This window comes from Teleopsis dalmanni, chromosome 1 (assembly GCF_002237135.1).
Source record: "Teleopsis dalmanni isolate 2A chromosome 1, ASM223713v2, whole genome shotgun sequence".
In the NCBI taxonomy this organism is placed as follows: Eukaryota; Metazoa; Arthropoda; class Insecta; order Diptera; family Diopsidae; genus Teleopsis; species Teleopsis dalmanni.
Window position 1 is genome coordinate 170244428 of NC_051846.1, and position 21604 is coordinate 170266031.

Below are 21604 nucleotides of genomic sequence, written 5' to 3' on the forward strand. Positions count from 1 at the left end.
ATGAACCGTTTACATTTCCTTTTTTTTTTTATTTTTAGTTGCAAAGGCTTCTTCAAACGCACCGTACAAAATCGTCGCGTTTATACCTGCGTTGCAGATGGCACATGTGAAATTACCAAAGCTCAGCGTAACCGTTGTCAGTATTGTCGGTTCAAGAAATGCATCGAACAAGGCATGGTGCTGCAAGGTATGTAATTCTATTCATATAACAATGAAATTTCGTTCTATTAAATCATATTCCAGCTGTCCGCGAAGATCGCATGCCTGGTGGGCGTAATAGTGGCGCAGTTTATAATTTATACAAGGTCAAATACAAAAAACACAAAAAATCCGCCCAGAAACAACAATTACAGCAACAACAACAGCAGCAACTTTTACATTCACCGCATCAGCAACAGCATCCGCATCATCAATCACAGTTATCTCCACATCAGCATCTGCTGTCACCACAACAGCATTTACATCAACAGCAATTGGCTGCAGCCGCAGCTGTTGCCGCTGCAGCGCAGCATCAACAATCGAAATTGCTAAGCGCACAAGCTGGACTTAATGCTGCGCTTGGACAAAATGAACTGAAACCAATGTTTTTAGGACCTGCAATGAAGCAAGAGCACTTACTTCTGAAGCAAGAGCACTTACACTCACAGCAACAACAACTACATTCGCCTCACCATCAACAACTACAGCAACAACAATTGCATTCGCCTCATCATAGTCTCCACGGCTCACCGCATACAAGTCAGCATACCGGCTCTGGTCCATTACATAGTCCTTCGACACATTTGCATAATCAACCACCAACTTCGGCAGCTTCTTCACAACATCATACGCAACACCATCATCATCATCAACAATCACAGCAGCAGCAGCAGCAGCAACAACAGCAACAGCAACATTCTCAATCGCAAACTCAAGAGACTGCGATTAAATTACCCTCGCATTTGGTTAACGGTACAATACTTAAGACTGCCCTCACAAATCCCAGCGAAATAGTGCATTTACGACATCGGCTAGACTCGGCCGTCAGTTCATCAAAAGATCGTCAAATCTCTTATGAGCATGCACTTTCCATGATACAGACGCTGATCGATTGCGATGCCATGGAGGATATTGCAACATTGCCACACTTTTCCGAATTCCTCGAGGATAAATCGGAAATAAGTGAGAAATTATGTAATATTGGGGATTCCATTGTACACAAACTGGTGTCATGGACTAAAAAACTACCATTTTACTTAGAAATACCCGTTGAAATACATACGAAACTTTTGACTGATAAATGGCATGAGATACTCATACTTACAACTGCAGCATATCAAGCGTTACATGGAAAAAAGGCAATCGGTAGTGGGAACACTAATATATCCATTGCCACATCCACAACAACAACAACACGCTTACAATCGCCAAGCAGAGCAAATTCACCTACATCTAATCATCACCAGCACAATCATCACTCCGGAGACACTTCACCTCACCATCACATGGGAGGACAACACCATACTTCACACTTGCAAAAGGATGATCCCGAGTTTGTTGCTGAAGTCAATGCGCATCTTAATACCTTGCAAACTTGCCTAACCACACTCATGGGTCAACCGATTGCAATGGAGCAATTAAAATTAGACGTTGGTCATATGGTGGATAAAATGACACAAATAACGATTATGTTTCGTCGCATTAAACTCAAAATGGAAGAATATGTTTGTCTCAAGGTTTACATTTTATTGAATAAAGGTAAGTGAAGAGCAATATATTTCTCTTGTACTTAATAGGATATTTGAAAATAATTTTCACTCTAATTTCAGCAGAAGTGGAACTGGAAAGTATACAGGAACGTTATGTGCAGGTTTTGCGCACATATCTACAGCATTCGTCACCACAAAACCCACAAGCACGATTGAGTGAACTATTGTCACATATACCGGAAGTAAGTGGTAAACTATTAAGTAAATTATAAGATCGAGAGAGATTAAACAAAAATATAAACAATCTGAAATTTAGATATTTCTAAAAGTAAGAATAACAGATATACTCATATAGTGTTATATTAGTTATATAGATATAATTTATGTTATATAGCGTATACGAAAGGAGTAGTTAAATTTTAGAAAAAGTAATGTGTATTACCTCAAGTACAAGCCAAGATGTCAGCTGTTGAAGACAGTCACCTCCTGGCCCAGATCTCTAGTGTGACTAGAGATCTCTTCCGACTCGAAACAAAATTCTTGTTTCCTCAGACATGCCCACTTTGTTAAGATGATAACGCAAGCATAAATTATTTTTAAAATTTAATTTAAATGGACAAATTTCAAGTGTTTTTGCAATAAAGAAGATAAAGAAGAAAAGCCTATTTAATACTACGTTTATGTAGACTAAGATAAAGTACGGAAGCTCTTTGCCATCATATACAAAAAAAAAACAAGTTGACGAGTGACTTTAAACATAGTTATTAATCCAGAAATGCAATCAGTTAGAGACTTTTAGGATCCCGTTAAAATATTTTACGAGAAGCAGTGTACTTTTAGTACATTTAAAATCCAGATCACTCTTTATGGAGAGAAAAGAACTATCAAAATAATGGATTAAAAAAGATAATAGATTTTCCTAGATGTTGAAGACAGTATTAGTAGTTGGATAGAGTATGTATATTGAACTTCGGGACTATGTAATGCATATATGATTACTGTCTACTTAGAACTGTATAAGTACCGATAATCTTTCCAATTTGGGAAGTAAAAAAGACTATACACGCTCACAGTTTATAGGTCGCCATAGCTGCAATTCCTGAAACCCGTTTCGACTTGATTGAACATATACCACAATTTTTCGGTAGTGGCTTTTATTAAAAGTTTGACATGGTAAACGGAAACTCTCGTCAAATGACGGCAAAGATTGTGTTTAGGAAATAGTTAAGAGTTTCAAGTATAACCTAAATTTAAAACGAAGACAAACAACAAACAACTGAACGAACAGAACCTATCAAGAGGTTTAGAGAGTTATTTTAAACCCAGAAGGGGGCACAATAGACTCAACCGTCCCAGTGTCACTTCCCATATCGAGAATAATAGTAGCAGGTAGCCCGACTTAAGGGTTTAGAAGACTATATTATTATTAATTAATTTTTCGCTTTATTTATTATTGTTATTGACAGATTGCAAATGAGTTAAATTAAATAAAAAAAGGAACTTCATAATTAATATATATTTCGCTAATATATTTATATATTAACTTTTTGTTTTTATATTTAAAGATACAAGCAGCTGCTAGTCTTTTGCTCGAAAGTAAAATGTTTTACGTTCCCTTCGTTCTTAACTCTGCCAGCATAAGGTAGCAAATGCTTCAGCGTGGTCTACTACCGATCGATGATGATCCGCCTAAAGAGTTAACCAGATTACATATACAACAACAACAACAACAACAAGTACAGCAAATACATGCCAGTAAAGCACGGAAAAAGATGGTAGCAACAATAGTTAAGAAAAATGCAATGCAATATGGTAAGCAAGGACGACAACAACATCAGCAACAGCAACAAAATATTTTACCACAATTGGAGCTACCAAAAATAAAGATTGAGAAGGAGTATGAAATGCAAATGCCAGTAACCATAGAAAATGTAACAGAAATACAAGAAATAAAACAAACAAATCAACAAAAGGAACAACAACAACGCCAAGAGCAACAAATTGAAGATAGAATTCAAATTATGCCAGCAACTTCCATATTAAAAACATCATTACTTGCTGGTGCGGCGGCAACATTAGCAACATTAACAGCTGCTGCTGAGCAAATAGGCAAAACCACAACAACAACAATAAGCAAGAATACAGAAAATCTAACTAAAACTGCCACTAATACAACTGCCAATGTATTTAATCAACATACTGCAATATGTAGTAGTTCAATTGCATCTTTTTCAACTGCCACAACAACAAAGTTGGAGAATAAAAGACTTAATCAACAACAAAATAATGTTGATGGAACAATTAAGCAAACAACAAGTACAATAACAATGCCGCAATATACATCAATCCTACAAACAGCATTACTGTCACAAAGGCCAGGAGCTGCCACCACAGAACAACTGCAGCAACAAGAAGAGCAACAGCTGCAACAGCATTCAATGCAACATGCAACAACACCTGCACATATACTAAAAACGGCTGTAACATTGGCGAGCTTAAGTGAAATAACAACAGCTCGACAGCAACAGAAGCAACAGCAACAACAACAGCAACAACAACATCAAGAAGAACAACAACTTCTAACTCTGGCTCAAAACAATCCCACTCAACAAACAACAACACTGCCAATATTTAAAAAATTCAATTATACTGCACAAAAGCAAAAGCAACAACAAATGCTTTTGCAACAACAGCAACAAAAGCTGGCTATGTTGCAGCAACAGCAACAGCAACAACAACAACAAGATATAGTAATTATACCAAAAACCGATACTGCCAATTGTGGGACAACAGTAAATGCAAATAATGCAACAACAATGTCTTACACAAAACAAACAATAAATAATTGTATTAATACAACAGACTTAACATATTTTAAACAAACAACAATGAGTAGCAACAATAGTAACAGCAACAGCAACAGCAACAGTAGCAGTAACAGTAACAGTAGCTACAATTGTCAAGCTATTGCAACGCAAACGATAAAACTCTCAAATACAAAACCGGTAACAGTAACAACGCAAACTCAAACGGACGAACTGCCTGAAAGACTTTTAACAACACCAACAGCAACAACAACAACAACAACAGTAGCAACATTATCGTCAACAGCAAATGTAGCAACATTAACAACAACAATATCAACAACCCCATCACATACACCAACACCCACCTCATTAGCAACAAATAATTTACATTTAACAGCTTCTGTTACTAAACAGGAGCTAACCCAACAAGAGCACAAGCAACTGCAACAACAACAACAACAACAACAACAACAACAAAGTCATATGTACACTCATTCATCACAGCCACAATATCAACATAACTGCACACAACATAATAACAGTCTTCAATCGCCACAACATAATGATGAAGCGCCTGCTGCTGTTACTGTTGTTGTTTTTAAAACAATGTTACCTGATGACTGAATTATTTAAACAAATAATATAATAAACAAACAAAAATATTTTTTATTATTATAACAGATTTTTTTTTAAATATTGTAACATGCACACACACTCATTACATTAATTCATTTAAAAATGCACCCTTCCCGCTAAACTCATCAATTAACATGTTCTGCTTATGTTTATGCTTTTATGTTAATTAACATTAAATGTTATTATAATTATGTTACATTTTTGTATTTTTGCCGACAAAGCAATACTTTGATTTAATTTAATTTTACACAAAAATAGAAAATAAAAACAATATATATATGAAATTACTATATATGTATATATATATATATATGATTTTCTAGAAATACCTAAAAATCCTTTAGTACATAAAAAAAGAGTAGCAATTAATATGTAAAGAAGTAAAAATATGTGTATAATTGCTACTTTTACTTAGTTTTACTAACAAATTCGAAGAATTTTCTTCAACTTAAGTTAGAACTTAAATAATATATGTGAGAAAAATAAAAAATAAAAATCCAAAAAGAAACTTTTTTTTAAAAATAATCCTGACAAAAAATATTATTTTTAAATATAGTTTATTTTAAAAATCAAACCTAAAAATTTAAGTACGTTATTACTAAAGAAAAATTATGTATATGCAAATATATGTTGTATAGTGAATGCAAAAAGTGCATAATATTTATAAATTATGTTTACGAAAATTTATAAATTAATTAAAAAAAAAATACACACACACACACACATATTTTCCTATTAAGCATTATGTATGTAATATATAAAAAGAAAAACCTATAAACTAATACAAAAAGTATATTTAAACTAAATATTAAACTAAAATGTCTGCTATTATTAATATAATTTTATAAGTGTATATTTTAATAATTTACTTTAATTGTATATGTTTAAAAAAAATAACAAACAATATTCAAAAAAAAAATAAATAATTCTTAAAAGTTATGAAAATAAGCATGTACATATAAAACATGCTTATTTATATATATAAAATATTTATATATATAAACACATATAAAATATATATGTTGTATAAAAAAGAAAATTAATTGCTTTTAAATAAAATAAAATAATTTGTTTGTTTTTAAATTTGTAAAACAAAAAAATTTGTATAAAAGTGAAAAGATTTTTAAGAAATTAGCAACAACAAAAAATAATTTTGTTTTTTTTTTTATAAAAAAATAATAAAATATGTGTTCTATATTTTAAAAATGAAGGAGAAAAAAAACAAAAAACAAAACAAATTTTATTATTAAACAATTGTATTTTGTTTTTATTATTATTATTAATTTTAATTAATACATTTAACATTATGAGAAATCATTTTAGTTATTAGTTAATATATGAATATTTTTATTTTATTAGTTATAATTTGTTTGTAAAATGTAGTAATTTTTGTTGAATTTTTTCTTTCTTCTGTCTGTGTAACTATAAAAATATATATAAATATTATTTTTACATTTTTTAATAAATGTATTTTACAAATTTATTTGTTTTCTTTTCATAATTTTGATATGTTATAGTTTATTTAAATATATATTTTTTTTGTTGAGCAATATACTATAAAAAGTTTTAATTAAAAGTCTTTAGAAATTTTAGTAATTATGCGCATGTACTCGTATTTAGTATGAGAGAAAGTAGTTAATTTTTATTTCAAACAAAATATTTAATTTTCTTCAGTTAATAGTTTAGTTAATAGCTTTCCAAATATTATTATTTTTTTTTTTAGTCATTCAATTTTACATATATTATATTCTCGATACAGAACATTTCTAAAAAATAAATAAAACTGCTGTTAACTAAACCCTCATGAAGACATAGACATATTTCTTTCTATGTTTTTGACCAACATACTTCTAATATTTAATTTAATTTTTATAAAAGACTATTAGTAGATCTATATTAAAAGTATGTTTGTATCTATATCCAGAGCTGTAAAAATCAATTCCATTACTAATTACATTATAATTACAAGGTAATGCAAATTAGGAATATAGTTGCGAGCTTACTAGTCGAATTGAAAAAACCCAATTTTTACCCAATAGTAAATTTTTAATTGTTCAGAAGTTCTATTGTTTATTCTTCCTTTAATTACTTTTGCAAATTACCTGAAAACAGAAATTGTTTTTTTTTGAATTCCAGTTCCACATGTAATCTAGCAAATCTGTTCCCAACTACAATTACTTATGATTAAGAATTGAGGGTAATCTAATAACATAAGTGATCAATACTACTGGATACTACACAATATACGATACGATCAATACTACACAATACTACAATCGCAGTGTCAATTGATTTTTCAGCCGACGAAGTACCCCATCTCAATATGAGTTACTAGCTATATGAGAGAAATAATTATTTATATATGGGCTCTGTTATACAATCAGTCAGTGTTAATTGCAGTTTTACGCTCTATCTGGTCGAGACCATGAAGATATATTATACAAATAGTAAAATTTCAATTGAGAGCTGTTACTATTTACTGTTACTACTACTATCACAATTATGAATTGTTACTGTTAGTATTTTAATTTTTGGTTGTGCCTGAATTTAAAACTTTTTATATAGACCAAATCTTGTGGAATCTAAATTCAGACCCCGGTGTCTTGGTTTTAGAAAATGTATTATTTTGTGATATATATATATTTTAGACCGCGTCAACATCACGGTCTAAAAGAAAATATATTTTGTGTGGACATAAGAGCATAATCACTCAATACATATATATATATATTATTTGGGAGCAACACTATTCTAGCTAGTGTGTGATTAAGAGTAGAAAGTCTCATTAGAGAGTTTAGAATTAAATCTAAATGTCTCGCCAGCTCTCATTTTAAATTTTTTGATTTACGCTTAAACAACAACAATTTTACATCTGACGTGTTCATAACTGTCTACATGGCCCTAAGCAATAACATAGAAAACTATATTACCGTAAGAATATATCGAAGAAACTTCTATACAAAACAATGCTATTGTGAACTTTAAGTATAGCATGATAGCGGTTTGTTTAGCTAATGGAGACGTTGAAATAGCAAGTCCTTTTGTAGAAATCAAAGTAATGTGTAGTTAGATTCAAATACCAATCCAATTATTTTAATAGATTCATTATTCAATTAATTTTCTTTAATTAATTACTTTTATTCAATATTTGCTATATGATCCATATAGACAGTAGATTTTAATACATAAATAGATTATATACATATTTACCAATATAATACATATTGGTATTATACTTACAATATGATAATGTGGTAAATTTTACAAGCTCTTGTATGCTATGCTATGAGATGATATGTGATTCAACTTTGAGAGTGTGAATAACAAACAATATAAAGACACTGGTAATATTCTTTATGAAATGAAATTATATATCTCATCACAATATATATAATATGATTAGCTAGTTTTACGCAGAGGACGAATATTTTTAAGCTCGTCTTGCAGAAAATTTTCAACAAAACATAGTCTGACATTACCCAATGAGCTAAGCATTAGGTAAGGCTGTTCCTGGAGACCCAAATCTATATTGTCTGTATTAATCTAAATATGATGTATTATTTATACATTGAAATCAAGAATAAGCGGTTTTAATAATGATTCATTAATTAAATTAATATATAATAAAAATAAAATTTAGATAGAAAAATGTTATTTTAATAATAATTTTTAATTAATTAATAAATTTAATTAGTTTTCAAAAAAATAATTAATTTTAATTAATTTAATTTAACAATCAAATTTTTGAATTTTTTTTATATGTAATCTAGTTTTTTGATACTGTTTTGTTTGAATTAATAAATAACAAAAAAAAATTATTTATATTATTTTGTTTCAAAAATTTTTTTTTACTTTTTATTTATTATTATTTTTTAATTTTTAAAATTATTTTTAGTAATTTCTCACAATCACTATAAATATATAAAATTGAGTACTTAAGATTGCCAAAAACTATAAATGAATAATAATGCATGCAAGTCTAACTTTATTTAATAAACATTTCAAACAAATCAGATATATCTAAATAAATCCAAAACTGACATAGACCACACTTCTAGACAAATATTTACTATAATTGCTATAAATGCTGCCAGTAATGAAAATGCCCTCAACACAACTCGTACGATACTTTCAAAAAAATTACATAAAATACAATACTTACACTCAATTAAAAATAAAAATATAATATAATATACTATATACTATATTATATATAAAACATATATTGTTTATAAGTAGTTGAGTTATTAAATCGTTAAAGCAAGAGTCTGACATAAAAATGCCTTGAAAAGCTTTGTTTTTCGGTACTGTAGCGTTTAAATATAATAAAAAATATTTTATACATTAAGAACTCAAATAAAACAAAAAAAAAAATTCATAATAATAATAAAATAATAACATTTTTTGAACTATGGTATTAGTGATGTTTGCTTATATAAATAAGATATATAAACAAAAAATATTATTAAAAGGAACAACCGAGAAATATTTTTGCACTGTGTAGCATTAATTTAGCAAATGAATATTAAGCAAAAATAAAGTTATAATATAAGCTATAACGTATAACACAATAATCAAATTTAATTTAATTTAATTTAAAACACAAAAATATTATTTTTAAAAAATCTTATTTTTTTAAATTAATTCAGAAAAATTTGTTTATAATTTAATTGAAAAAGAAATTTTTAAGTAACGATTTTAATTTATTAATTTTATTTTATTAATTATGAAACAAAAAAAAATTATTTTTAATTTAATTTATTTTTAATTTATTTTATTCAAACAATAAAAAATTTTAAAATGAAGGTGAAAAAAAATATTTAACTCAATATTAAAATAATTTAAATAATAAAATTATGAAATTGATTATTTAAAACATTAAAAATAATAATTGTTTTAAATAAAATTTTTTAAATTTGCAAAAACTGGCGCTGATTACATAAAAAATAATTAAAAAATCTTGAAACGTAGTACATTTATAAAACAATTTAAAAAATTTATTTATAAATTTATTTAAATTGGTAATAAAACTATAAAGTTTATTTTCAAATTATTAAATTATTTAAATTTAATATAATTATAACATTTTTTTAATTATCTGTTTTTTTGCCAGACTTTAGATTTATTTAAATAAATAAATGTATTATCTTTAATTTAAATTTAAACAAAATCAAAAGAATTTATTTATTTATAATTAATAATATTTATAATTAATGAATTTATATTTTATGAATAAATATACTTATATTTATATAAGTACATATAAAATTTTTAAATTATCTCAACCAAAACATAAATTGTATATAAAGTTTAATCTTTTATTATTTATGAAATTAATAAAAACAAATTGTATAAAAAAATTTGTAAAATAAATAAAAACAACTTAAAGTATAAATAAAAAATTAATTAAAAATCTCTTAACCCTACCAAGTTCTCTGTCCATATATACAAATATATATACACTTATATAAAAATATTTTAATTTTAAAAAATGTTCTGTGCATTTATGTAAAAATTCTATATATATATATATCTACATTCATTTAATAACAGTATATATATATAGAACACCACCAAATGTGTGTCACTTCATAGATTTTATTCAAAATTAATATTTAAATAAATTAATTATGGAATTTTTATGTTATGTATAGTATTAAATCAAAATAAAAATCCTATTAATTTTTATTGTATATAGATTCATGCAAAACACTTGCATTTTGTTAATTTAAATTATAATAATAAGCAAAATAAAATATTTAATAGTTAGCAAAATTTAAGTTTAGTTAAGATAACGTAATTTATTAAGATATATAATGCACTAAATTATATTTGGAAATAAAATAAATTATATGACACAAAAAAATATTTAATACCTAAAACAAACACTAATTATGTATAATGGTGCTTAAAAAAAATTAAATAACGAAATTAAAAATTAATTAAAAGCATTGAATATACAATTAAAATGCTAAGGGACTGATATTTAATTAAATATATTTAAACTATAAATTTACAAAAGCATTAATGAAATAAATTAAATACAACATAATGTATTTTAATTTTAATTAAATTAAACATAAAGAATAAAAAAATTTTTTTTAAAACATTAAAATTTTAATATTTTAATTTTAAATAATGTTATTGCCTATTTATATAAAATGTGTTGGTCCCTATAAAAAAATTATATATATCCCTTGTAAATATTTAATTTATTTATTTAGATATAAATAAATAGTATATTAAAATAAAAATATTTTAATAATTTTTCATGCAACCAAATATTTATAATAATTTAACATATTTTTGTATAAATTAATTAATTTTTTTCTATATTTGTTGATTTTTTAAATATAAAAATTATATTATTATTTTTATGTATACTCTTTTTTTATACAATATTTAGAAAATTATATTTTAGCTAAATTTTTAATTTTTTATTATTATGCAAATTTAATTAAATTTTTAAATTATAAAACCTTAGTGAAGAAAGTGAAGATATTGTAATTAAATAAATATTCTTTGGCTTAATTATATACAAACATTCTTTAAAATATTTTGTTTTTATGTTGGTTGATTATAATGAAGAGCAAAATTTTAAAATATTTTGTTTTTATATTTTATCACGCTATTTAATACATTTTAATATCAATTTGAGTAGCTGTTATATAACTTAAAATCGATAAAAAGAAAACTATACAATATATACACAATAAAATTTACATAATTATGATAAATAATTATGTCAATTAACAAGTTAATTATATATAATTTATATATAATTTCTTACCTAGCAAGTTACATAGTAACTATTTAAATAGTTTCAATTGTTTTAAATACAGAAACCAAGTTTACTTAAAAAAAAAATGTTGCATATAAAAACAAAAAAGAAAAAAATTAACCAAAAGAAAAATATTTATATATATATATATAAAAATTTTATACACAAAAACTGATCATTTTTTGCACTGCTAATATACAAAAGAAAAATTCAAATAACTGCATAATTGCAGTTATAATTAAAAACACTATAAAAATATTTTGTAAAATAAATTAATAAACCAACATAAAAATGTTTCTAAAAATTCTATTCAAAATTAATATAAAGTTAAAAAAGAACTAAATAAAAGCCCTTAAAAACATTGTATAGTTGTAATTAAATATAAAAACAAAAAACAAATTATAACACTTTAAAAAATTAGTAAAAAAATTATATATAAAAAATTTGTTTAAAATCACTGAAACCCAAAATTTATATACGAAACTGTAAACCTATTAAACCTATTTACTAAAAAAAAAATACTTAATAAAAAATATTTGTTGTTTTCATTTAAAAAAATTATATAAGGCATTATATTTACATTAGAACGGTAGATTTTATATATGAAAGAAAGAAAATATAAAAAAAACTCAGTAAAAATAAAAAATTAAATTAAATTAAGTAAAGAAAACTCTTATAACGAATATGTTAAACTAATTTTATTGTTATGATTTCTTTGTAATTATTAATTAAAATAATTATTTTAAATGCAATTTTTATACGTTTTACATTTTATTGATTAGAACGAAAAGTGTTATTTATATATTTATCAAAAGTTTTAAACTAATATTTAACAAACATATATAAATATGTATATGTATATATTTATACATATGTATACATCTATATACTTACATATAGATAAATATATACATGTATATATTTATATATATATAAATAAATATATATTTAAATGAAATAGGCTACTGATGAGTAAAAACACCCTGTATTCAAAATGATACACAATTTTGAGATTAGTTAATTGTTTATGATAGAAATTAAAATTAATATATATATATATATATGAAAAAAATCAATACCATAATAAATTTTTACATGAAAATTACTTTAGGCCAGTCAAACACATATGACATTCATAATTAAAAATATAAATTCAATAATTATTATAATATTTATTAAGAGAAAAAAAGTATGAATGAGCAAACATAATTAAAAAAAATTTAATAAAAAAAAAACTTTGCATACATGAATATTGTAAACAACAACAAATATTATGCATTTATAATAATAATTATTATTAGAATTATTATTACAATGGAACAACGTAATAAATAAATAAATAAATATTAAATAAAAACTAAAATATTTTTGTGTTTTAATATTAAAATATAATATAATATATTATTTCATTTTTAATTTATTTAGTAGCTATTTATATATATTTAGTATATATTTAGTATATATTCAGTATATATTTAGTATATATTTAGCATATATTAAGTTTCTTTTTAAAACAACTTTCCAAAACAATACCAGACGCAGTAGTTATTTCTTTAATTTCTTAAAGAACTTGATATTTACTTGCATTCATACTTTAGCATACACGCATTCATCATGAAAATAGATAAAATTTTCCCTAAAATATGTGGTTTGAATTTAAAAATCTCTTCTATAGAAAATTTCCCATAAAACATTTTCTAATTTAAAACAAATTTAATAATACATTTTTAATAGAAAAATTATATATTATTAGATCATATAAAAAGTATTCGCTGTATAGCTTTGAACAAACATTTTTTTTTATTACGTGTTAGTTTTAATAAAGTTCATATTGGCCATTATTATATTATTTATGACCCTTTAGTCATATTTAGAGGAGCTTCATAACCTCATCGGTGTAGAACTTCTGTGGACTTCATTTTACCATGAAGAGAGTTTTGCAGAGACCGAAAAAAAGTTAAAGAAATCAGTACTACAGCAGTTTCGTTGTGAAATATTGTAGGAGTTCTATAATTTTAAAGTATAATAGAAAAGCCGATTTCTAAAATTAGAATTAGTTAGAGTTGTTTGTGCTATTCAATCTTTCTTTATGACCTCAATCGTCTTGAAACTCCTTCATTAAAGTGGATAATTTTAGCTTCGGGAACAGCAAATGGTCGCTTGGCGCCATATCAAGTAAATATAAAGCATGATCCATGACATTCTTGAATGTTTTACAGAAAATCTTACACAAAAATGGTTTGTGTCATTGCAGAATACTCAAGAATATGAATTCTTGAGTCAATATCCTTTACTCATTTACTTAGTAGAATATTAAAGACGGAGGTCTTCCTTTTGACTGCATCCACTAACCTCTTCCAACCAGTCCGCGATTAGTGACTTGCTACAACTAGTAGTTGGTAGTACCAAGTACTTTCATTTAGTTGTCATCTGATCCTTTCACCGAAAATGGTTACGTCCTTAATCGCATTTTCCACCAACGGTTACCAAATCAAACGCCTTGCTATCTGAACCAGCTCCTTCTATTCGTACGTTATGACCAAAAAAGCGAGCTTATACATTTTTTCTTAACAAAAAACTATAAACTCCTAAACTACTTAGAAGTATATATTATTTTTCGTTATCACATGTGACATTAGAAATATATAATACTATGGACTCTTGGTGCATCTAACTATACGCGATAGATAGATGCGCCAGTTTCAACCTTCAACGTCACTACCGGTACTGTAAAATCGTAATACTAATTGACAGCCAGGCAACTATAATGGCACTCACATCGTACCAGGTAACATCCAAACTGGTATGGGAGTGCATTGACAAGCTGAACATACTTAGCTAAAATAATCAGGTGCACCTAATATGAATTCCGGGAATGCTGATATCCAAGGCAATAAAATGGTAGAAAAATTTGCAAAAAGAGGCGCAACCTCAAGAATGATAGGTCTAGAACCATTCTGTGATCTAGACAAAGGAACTCTGTCCATTCTTATGAACGGCACAGAGGAAAACGAAATAGAACTCTATTAGGAAAGGCCACCAAGACTATCACAATCTAAAATGCTTTTAGGGACTTACCTCAAACCTAAAACGCTTCAAAGATTGTATAGCACAAACAAAAAATACCCTAAGAATTATTACGGGATTACTGAGCGGTCACTGTAGATTGAATAATCACCTATCAAAGTTAGGAATTCAATCCAACTCAGACTGCAACTCAGCGTGTAGAGAAGAGAGAGAAACTGCATACCATGTGCTTTGGGAATGCCCAGCACTGATGCAGAAGCGCAAGAAACACCTAAAAGGGTATTTCGTGGATCATAAGGATTTAAGACTATGAAAAAGAGGCTCTATACTGTCTTCTATTGAAGAAATTGGACTTGGAGAAACACCCTTACCCGACTAAGATATTTTAAGTAGCAGTGCACGATCCGTTCTTTTAATAATAATAATAATAGCCTAGTATTATTTTTCGTTGTCACATATGACATTAGAAATATATTATATACATAAAATATATAAGGAATTTTAGTTTCCTTATATTTATTTTATTTATTTTAGATTTTTTTTGGAATGTTATTATTAACTATAGAATATATTTTAATAAGTACAATTTTTTATTACTATATAAAGCATCAATTTTTAATATTAAAAATGATTACAAAAATATAAAAAAATGTATGAATAAAAAATAAAACTTCCTGCCAAAAATATAACGAAATCATATGAGAAGGCAAAGTTTATTAATCTTCACGTACCGGCAATAACCTAACCCAACCTGACAGATATAAAAAAGGGTAATAAAAAAAATATGACTTAGAAACGACAAAAAATGCATAAAAATGTTGTTCACATCTGATAAGAAAAAAATGCGTATTGCTCAAAATAAAAATAATTAAAAATTAAAAATTAAACCAAATAATCATCAGTAAAAGAAACAAGTTTTAATAAATAAATTTAAATTAATAAAAAAAAAAAACATTCACTTCGGCAATAAATTTTTTAAAGGCGCCACAAAAAATACCACAAAAATCGCACTACTCACATTACAAAATATTTAAATTTATTAATTTTTATAAATTTTGAATAAAAGAAAAAAAAAATAAAAGAAATTGAAAGCTGTACATTTTTAAATTTACGAGGAGACAGAAGAAATTTAAATTTTTAATAATTTTAATACTCGATAAGAGCCGGCAGCGCGTTTCCGATGACGAATTGGTTCAATGCGATCGAACTGTATTAATTCGCTCGAAATTTTTAATAATTAATTTTTAATTTTTTTTTTTTTTATTTTTTATTTGTATTAATAATAAAAATAAATTATATATCAACATTACTGTACAGATTACATTCCGCACACTTGAACAACGACATTCCGCAAGCAATTAAGGAAAAGAATTAAAGCACGAGAATCTTCTTCAGCAAGTTGTCTTCAGTGTGAATGCGACATATTCCTACTCCGCTGAGTCTTATAAAAACGTTGATGCTAAGCTGAGAATATTATCATTCACTTAGTTACGTTCAAAACGTACAGTTGTTAAATTTATTTATAATAATTTGTTTATTAAATATTTAATTTAAACAAAATGAAATTCGTTTTATGCCTTGCCGTCTTTGTATTGGGATTAGTTGCCTTCAGTGAAGCAGCTATTGCTAGAGCCGTCTTCAAAAATTCCGGTAAGTAGTTGCACTCGATAAAGGAATAATCGAAACGGAGTACATATTTTCTATACTCGAGTAAGGATATCGTTTTTATAAAGTCCAAACGTCAGATCACTCGAAGTCTGTTAGACAATAGCTCAACTAATATCAATTTATTTAATATATAATAATATTATTATATATTATTTATATATATAATATATAATATATATTTATTTATATATATATGATATTATTATATTAATATTGAAAAATAAATTATTATCTTTTAGATTATCCCGGCAAATGCGTGATCGATGCTAACACCGTGATGTCACCGGGTCAAACCGGTAAAGCACCAAACCATCCATGTGCCGGTGTGACTTGCATGGAGAACTCACACGTTGAATTCAAAACGTAAGCAATACTTCAACATAATAAATTAATAAAAAAAATTATATTAACTTCATTTTATTGTCACAGTTGTGCCGCCGTGGCACCACCAAAAGGCTGTAAACTACGTGATTTTGTCAACACTAACCGTTCCTATCCCGAGTGCTGCGAACGATCCTACGATTGCAATCGCAGTTTTTAAATCTCTTAAAAATTAATTAAAAATTACTCATTTAAAATATTTTTAATAGACACTCCGTTCTGCTTTCATAGCTATTTATTGTGTCTCATTTGTTGTTGTTTTATTCAATATGCAAAACTTTATTTATTTAATAATATATAATAAGTATTTATTAATGTGAAAATATAAAAATAAATTCGACTTAAAGTGTTAAAAAAATACATTATCAACCTTTATTTTTAATAAAATTAATTCTTTTACAGATTTATAAAATTAAAATTTTTTTCTCCTCATGATTTATGACTTATAACAAGGAAGTGCTCCTAGAACTTAGCAGCTGATTTAGGGAAATTTTTTAGTACTGGAGAAATTAATAACGGAAAACAGGGCTAAATGAATATATTTACTTCCAATTACATTACATCCTATATAGTTCCTTAATACTTTTCAAAAATATAAGGTCTAGTAAAAAGATATCCCTTATATTTCCAATAGATAGCTTTTGTCAGATCGGGTTACACTAAATGGCGTTAGGAAGATAAGTTTCCGTTAGAAAGATTTTTGGCAGTTAGGTAATTAGTTGGCTCAGTTTTATTTCAGCTCGCATCAAAGATGGACACTACCAAAAAGACATACTTTACACTTTTTCTTTGATAAAGGTAAAAACGCAAGCCAGGCGACTGAAAATGTGAATAGTGTTTATGGTCCCGACAATATCAACTGTAACAGACAATCATACGCAATTTCGGTTTCGTCGATTCCATTCAAATAATTTCGATATTAAAGATGCAATACGCATTGGAAAACCAATTGTTGATATCGAAGGTTAATAAAATCATGCAAATTTTCCTTGATGTCGACTATCACGTAAGCACTGTTTCAATTGCTCAAGAGCTAACGGTTGCGCAAAAAACCGTGTGGACACAAAAAGAAATTCGATGTATGGGTGACACAAGAATTGACGAAATAAAACCTCAAAAACCGAATTTTCATATGCGAATCACTGCTGAATCGCAATAAAACCGATCGATTTATGAAGCAGTGATGAGAAGTGGATCACTTATCACACTATAAAAAAAAAAGATCGTGGTCAATAGCGATGAACCGGCTGAAATGATGGCCAAGTCAAGATTGATGTCCAGGAAAGTTTTGCTGTGTTTTTGGTAGAATCATCTACTAAGAGCTGCACCTCTACAGCTAATCTCTTAACTCGGAACTATACTGTCAACAATTGGATGGAACTAATTGGTCTAAAGGAAGCAATCTCCCAGAAACGGTCAGCTTTGGGCAATAGGAGACGAAGAGGTGAGATAGGAGAGTGTTCCATCACGACAACGCCAGGCCGCACATATTGATAATGACTCACCAAAAGCTCCGGAAGCTTTGTTGGAAAGTTTTTATGCATTCACCATATAGTCCAGACCTGGCACCAAGTGATTATCATCCATTCCTGTCCATGGATAACAACTTTTCTGGTAAAAAATTTGCTTCGAGAAAGGCTTGTGAAAATCAACTGTATCAATTCTTTGCCAATAGGGACGAGGACTTCTATGAGAAATGCATAATGAAATTACCTTCATAATGGCAACAAGTTTTCGAACGAAACGGAGCATATTAAACTAGCTTAGTATAAACAAAGCTAATTACTCTTATTATACAGGATGTTTTATACGTAATTTATTCCGAAATTTGGAATTTAATATTTAATATTCCATATTTAGTTAAAAATATGGTCCACCAAATTTCAATTTGGCTGAAAACTATTAGTCATCGTGTCTAATTTGACAGGCACAAGTTCTAAGCCTGAACTAATTAAATAAAAATTCGAATATTTCCTAAGATCAGTGATGATGAGTACTTGGCAATACTCGTAACAGCGTTATATAGTCAGCCACATTTCAACAAATTAATTAAAATTTTTGTTATTGTTTCTTCATTACTGTTCGAACTATTCTAAAAAATCTATTTTTAGAAAGTTCTACGTACGTTCGGCTTCACTATATATAATATCAATTGCAATCGAATTTATAACAGTATGTCATGTATGAAACCTTTTTAAAATAAGTTTTAATTAATATAATATCTCTTATAACAGAATAATTTATAAAATTTCTTTTAATAGTGTTGATCACTGCGTGGTTTTAGAAACAAGGTCTTGAATTATATTAAGGTAAGCAGTTTTCTTCATTTATAATGAGATCTTGAGATCTAGATTTTGTATAAATGGTACAACTTCAAGACTTTGCTTTTAATATAAAACAACTGTTTTTACTCGATTTTAATATAAAATAAATGCAATTGATATTGAGTTGCATTAAATTATTATTGTATTTAAATTTTATACATTTGTTGAGAGAAACACGTGTTCAGATTGACACAATCTGTAAGATACAATAAAAATAACATTTGTATATTGAATCACTGACATCAATTTTTGATCTTAACAACGCCAATGAAATAAAGAAAAAATTACTGAATATACAAACTTTTTATACAAGACACCAATACCCAGTGATGATACCACCTTTTAGAAGTGGTGAATTCAGTCAGTAACTCAATTATGGGGACTTATTCCTTTATTGGAAATTATGTCTAAAGACCCGAATTATGTCAAACGGAGTTTAACACGGAGAAGACACAAATGGCGCTAGATAGGCTACAATCTCCGCGGACCCAATGACAACATTGCACGTGAAGCTCTGAGGTGAAATCCTCAAGGCAGCCGTCGACCTGGAGCGCCAGCTAAAATTTGGAGGAGGACAATTAAGGAAGAGCTAAGAGAAGCCAATTATTCCTGGAATGACATCTGCCGATAACCATAAATCGGTTAGGCTTAAGTTAGTGTATGCATTGAGACACGAAAACAGATGGGCGACATCATGGCAGTTAGAACAGCAGTTAAGGACATTGTGAGAATTGACGCATGGAGGAGTAATCGAAACATCATGCTTCAAAATATTTGTGTATATTATGTTATGATATATAATAATTCCAAGACAACCGATGATGGATATTTGGCAATACTTGAAACAACAAATAAATATAAATTTTTGTTGTTGCTATACAGTACTGCTTGAAACCTCTCTATATCTTATAAGCATGAACATATTTCAAAAAATTTAAATATATTTATTATTTATTTTTATTTCTCGTTGTATTTTATATTATTATGCATTCAATAAATTATTTACAAATACTGATTGAGCAATACTAGTACTAGTATTACTATTTAAGTAAGAAATAATTTCTGAGAAATATTGCAGCAAACGTGACTACAGCAAACAAACGATTCCCAATATTTTTTATGGGTCTTACATTTACAAAAAAAAATTGTCTAATTTCTAGTTGAAAATTAGCTTTTCATCGAAGTGAATTGAACTAAAGTGACTTTAAATTAGGTATAAGGCAATGTAAAGGTTCATAAATAATCATGTTTTTTTTTTTTTACAAATAACTCCATAAATATTGCCCACATTTGTTGACGCAATCAATTTCTTATTTTAGGTATAAACAAAATATAAAATAAATTTAAAATCATTCAAAATTTTGTGCTTGACAGATAAACAAGTGATAAGAATCGAATATGACATTCGCTGCGGATAACCCACTGAAGAAATTCAAATATTTCATCATTTACTTCTTAGTTTTGTTTATGAGTAACTATGTTGCTGGTTGGGTCGCTAGTGGATTCTATTATAATGATTGTAAGAAAAGCAATATCTAATTTATACAATACTTTTTAATATATTATATTTTTACATTTACAGCTTACCCTGAACTATGTTACATCAGTGAAGATTTCATTTTAGAACCAGGTGAAACAGAAAAAATGTCCAACTCATGCTCCATGATTAGGTGCATAGATGAAAGCGGTTTTGCAGAAATGTACGGGTATGTAATTCTTAAGTTTATATAAATAAAAAAATCAAGTAATTAGAATTACTAATTATAGATGTGGCGCTGTTGCTCCACCCACTAATTGCAAATGGGGTGATTATATTAATATTGATGCACCATACAGCGAATGCTGTGCCAAAGAAGTGGTCTGTGATAATCCAGCAGATATGGATGCTGCTTTGGAATATCAAAACACTATTTACGAGATGTTTATAAAAGCAACGTATTAAAATTTTCAACATCAACATATATATAAATTGATTGTTTCCAATGTAAACATATAAATTAAAATCTCTTAAACTAAAAATTAACGCAACAAACATAAACTTACACTATTAATAAATATCACAGATAAAGTGAATTTTAACTGATTTGTTTAAATAATAGCAAAATATTTAAGAGAAGCATTTACATTATTCTATTATTTAGAATAATTTTTAGTATTTGTCAAGTAGCGATTTTTTTATATAAAATTACGCATAGCATAATCAAATCGTTGTTGTTGGGAATAGCAGTTTGATTTTTGTTCTTTAAAGATAACTAGGACAAAACAGCTACTTATAAATATGATTAGCACTAA

General features: G+C 27.1%; 3 protein-coding genes across 4 annotated transcripts in view; 2 read left to right on the forward strand and 1 right to left on the reverse strand.

Moving 5' to 3' along the window:
• LOC119670089 (hormone receptor 4) overlaps positions 1-5138 on the forward strand; it is a 135492-nt gene extending 130354 nt beyond the window's left edge. Inside the window, 4 exon segments of the mRNA XM_038080208.1 lie at positions 39-187; positions 244-1737; positions 1809-1930; positions 3254-5138. Coding sequence (XP_037936136.1) covers positions 39-187; positions 244-1737; positions 1809-1930; positions 3254-5119 — 3631 coding nt within the window. The 3' untranslated portion in view covers positions 5120-5138.
• The window catches only part of LOC119670090 (putative GPI-anchor transamidase), a 145099-nt gene that overhangs the window by 121697 nt on the left and 1798 nt on the right, over positions 1-21604 (reverse strand). The window lies entirely within an intron of this gene.
• On the forward strand, positions 16304-21283 carry LOC119666699. The gene is made up of 6 exons (XM_038075981.1): positions 16304-16589; positions 16847-16970; positions 17037-17145; positions 20702-20831; positions 20895-21018; positions 21080-21283. Exons 1-6 carry the CDS (start codon positions 16499-16501, stop codon positions 21252-21254), a joined length of 753 nt encoding a protein of 250 aa, XP_037931909.1. The 5' UTR covers positions 16304-16498; the 3' UTR covers positions 21255-21283.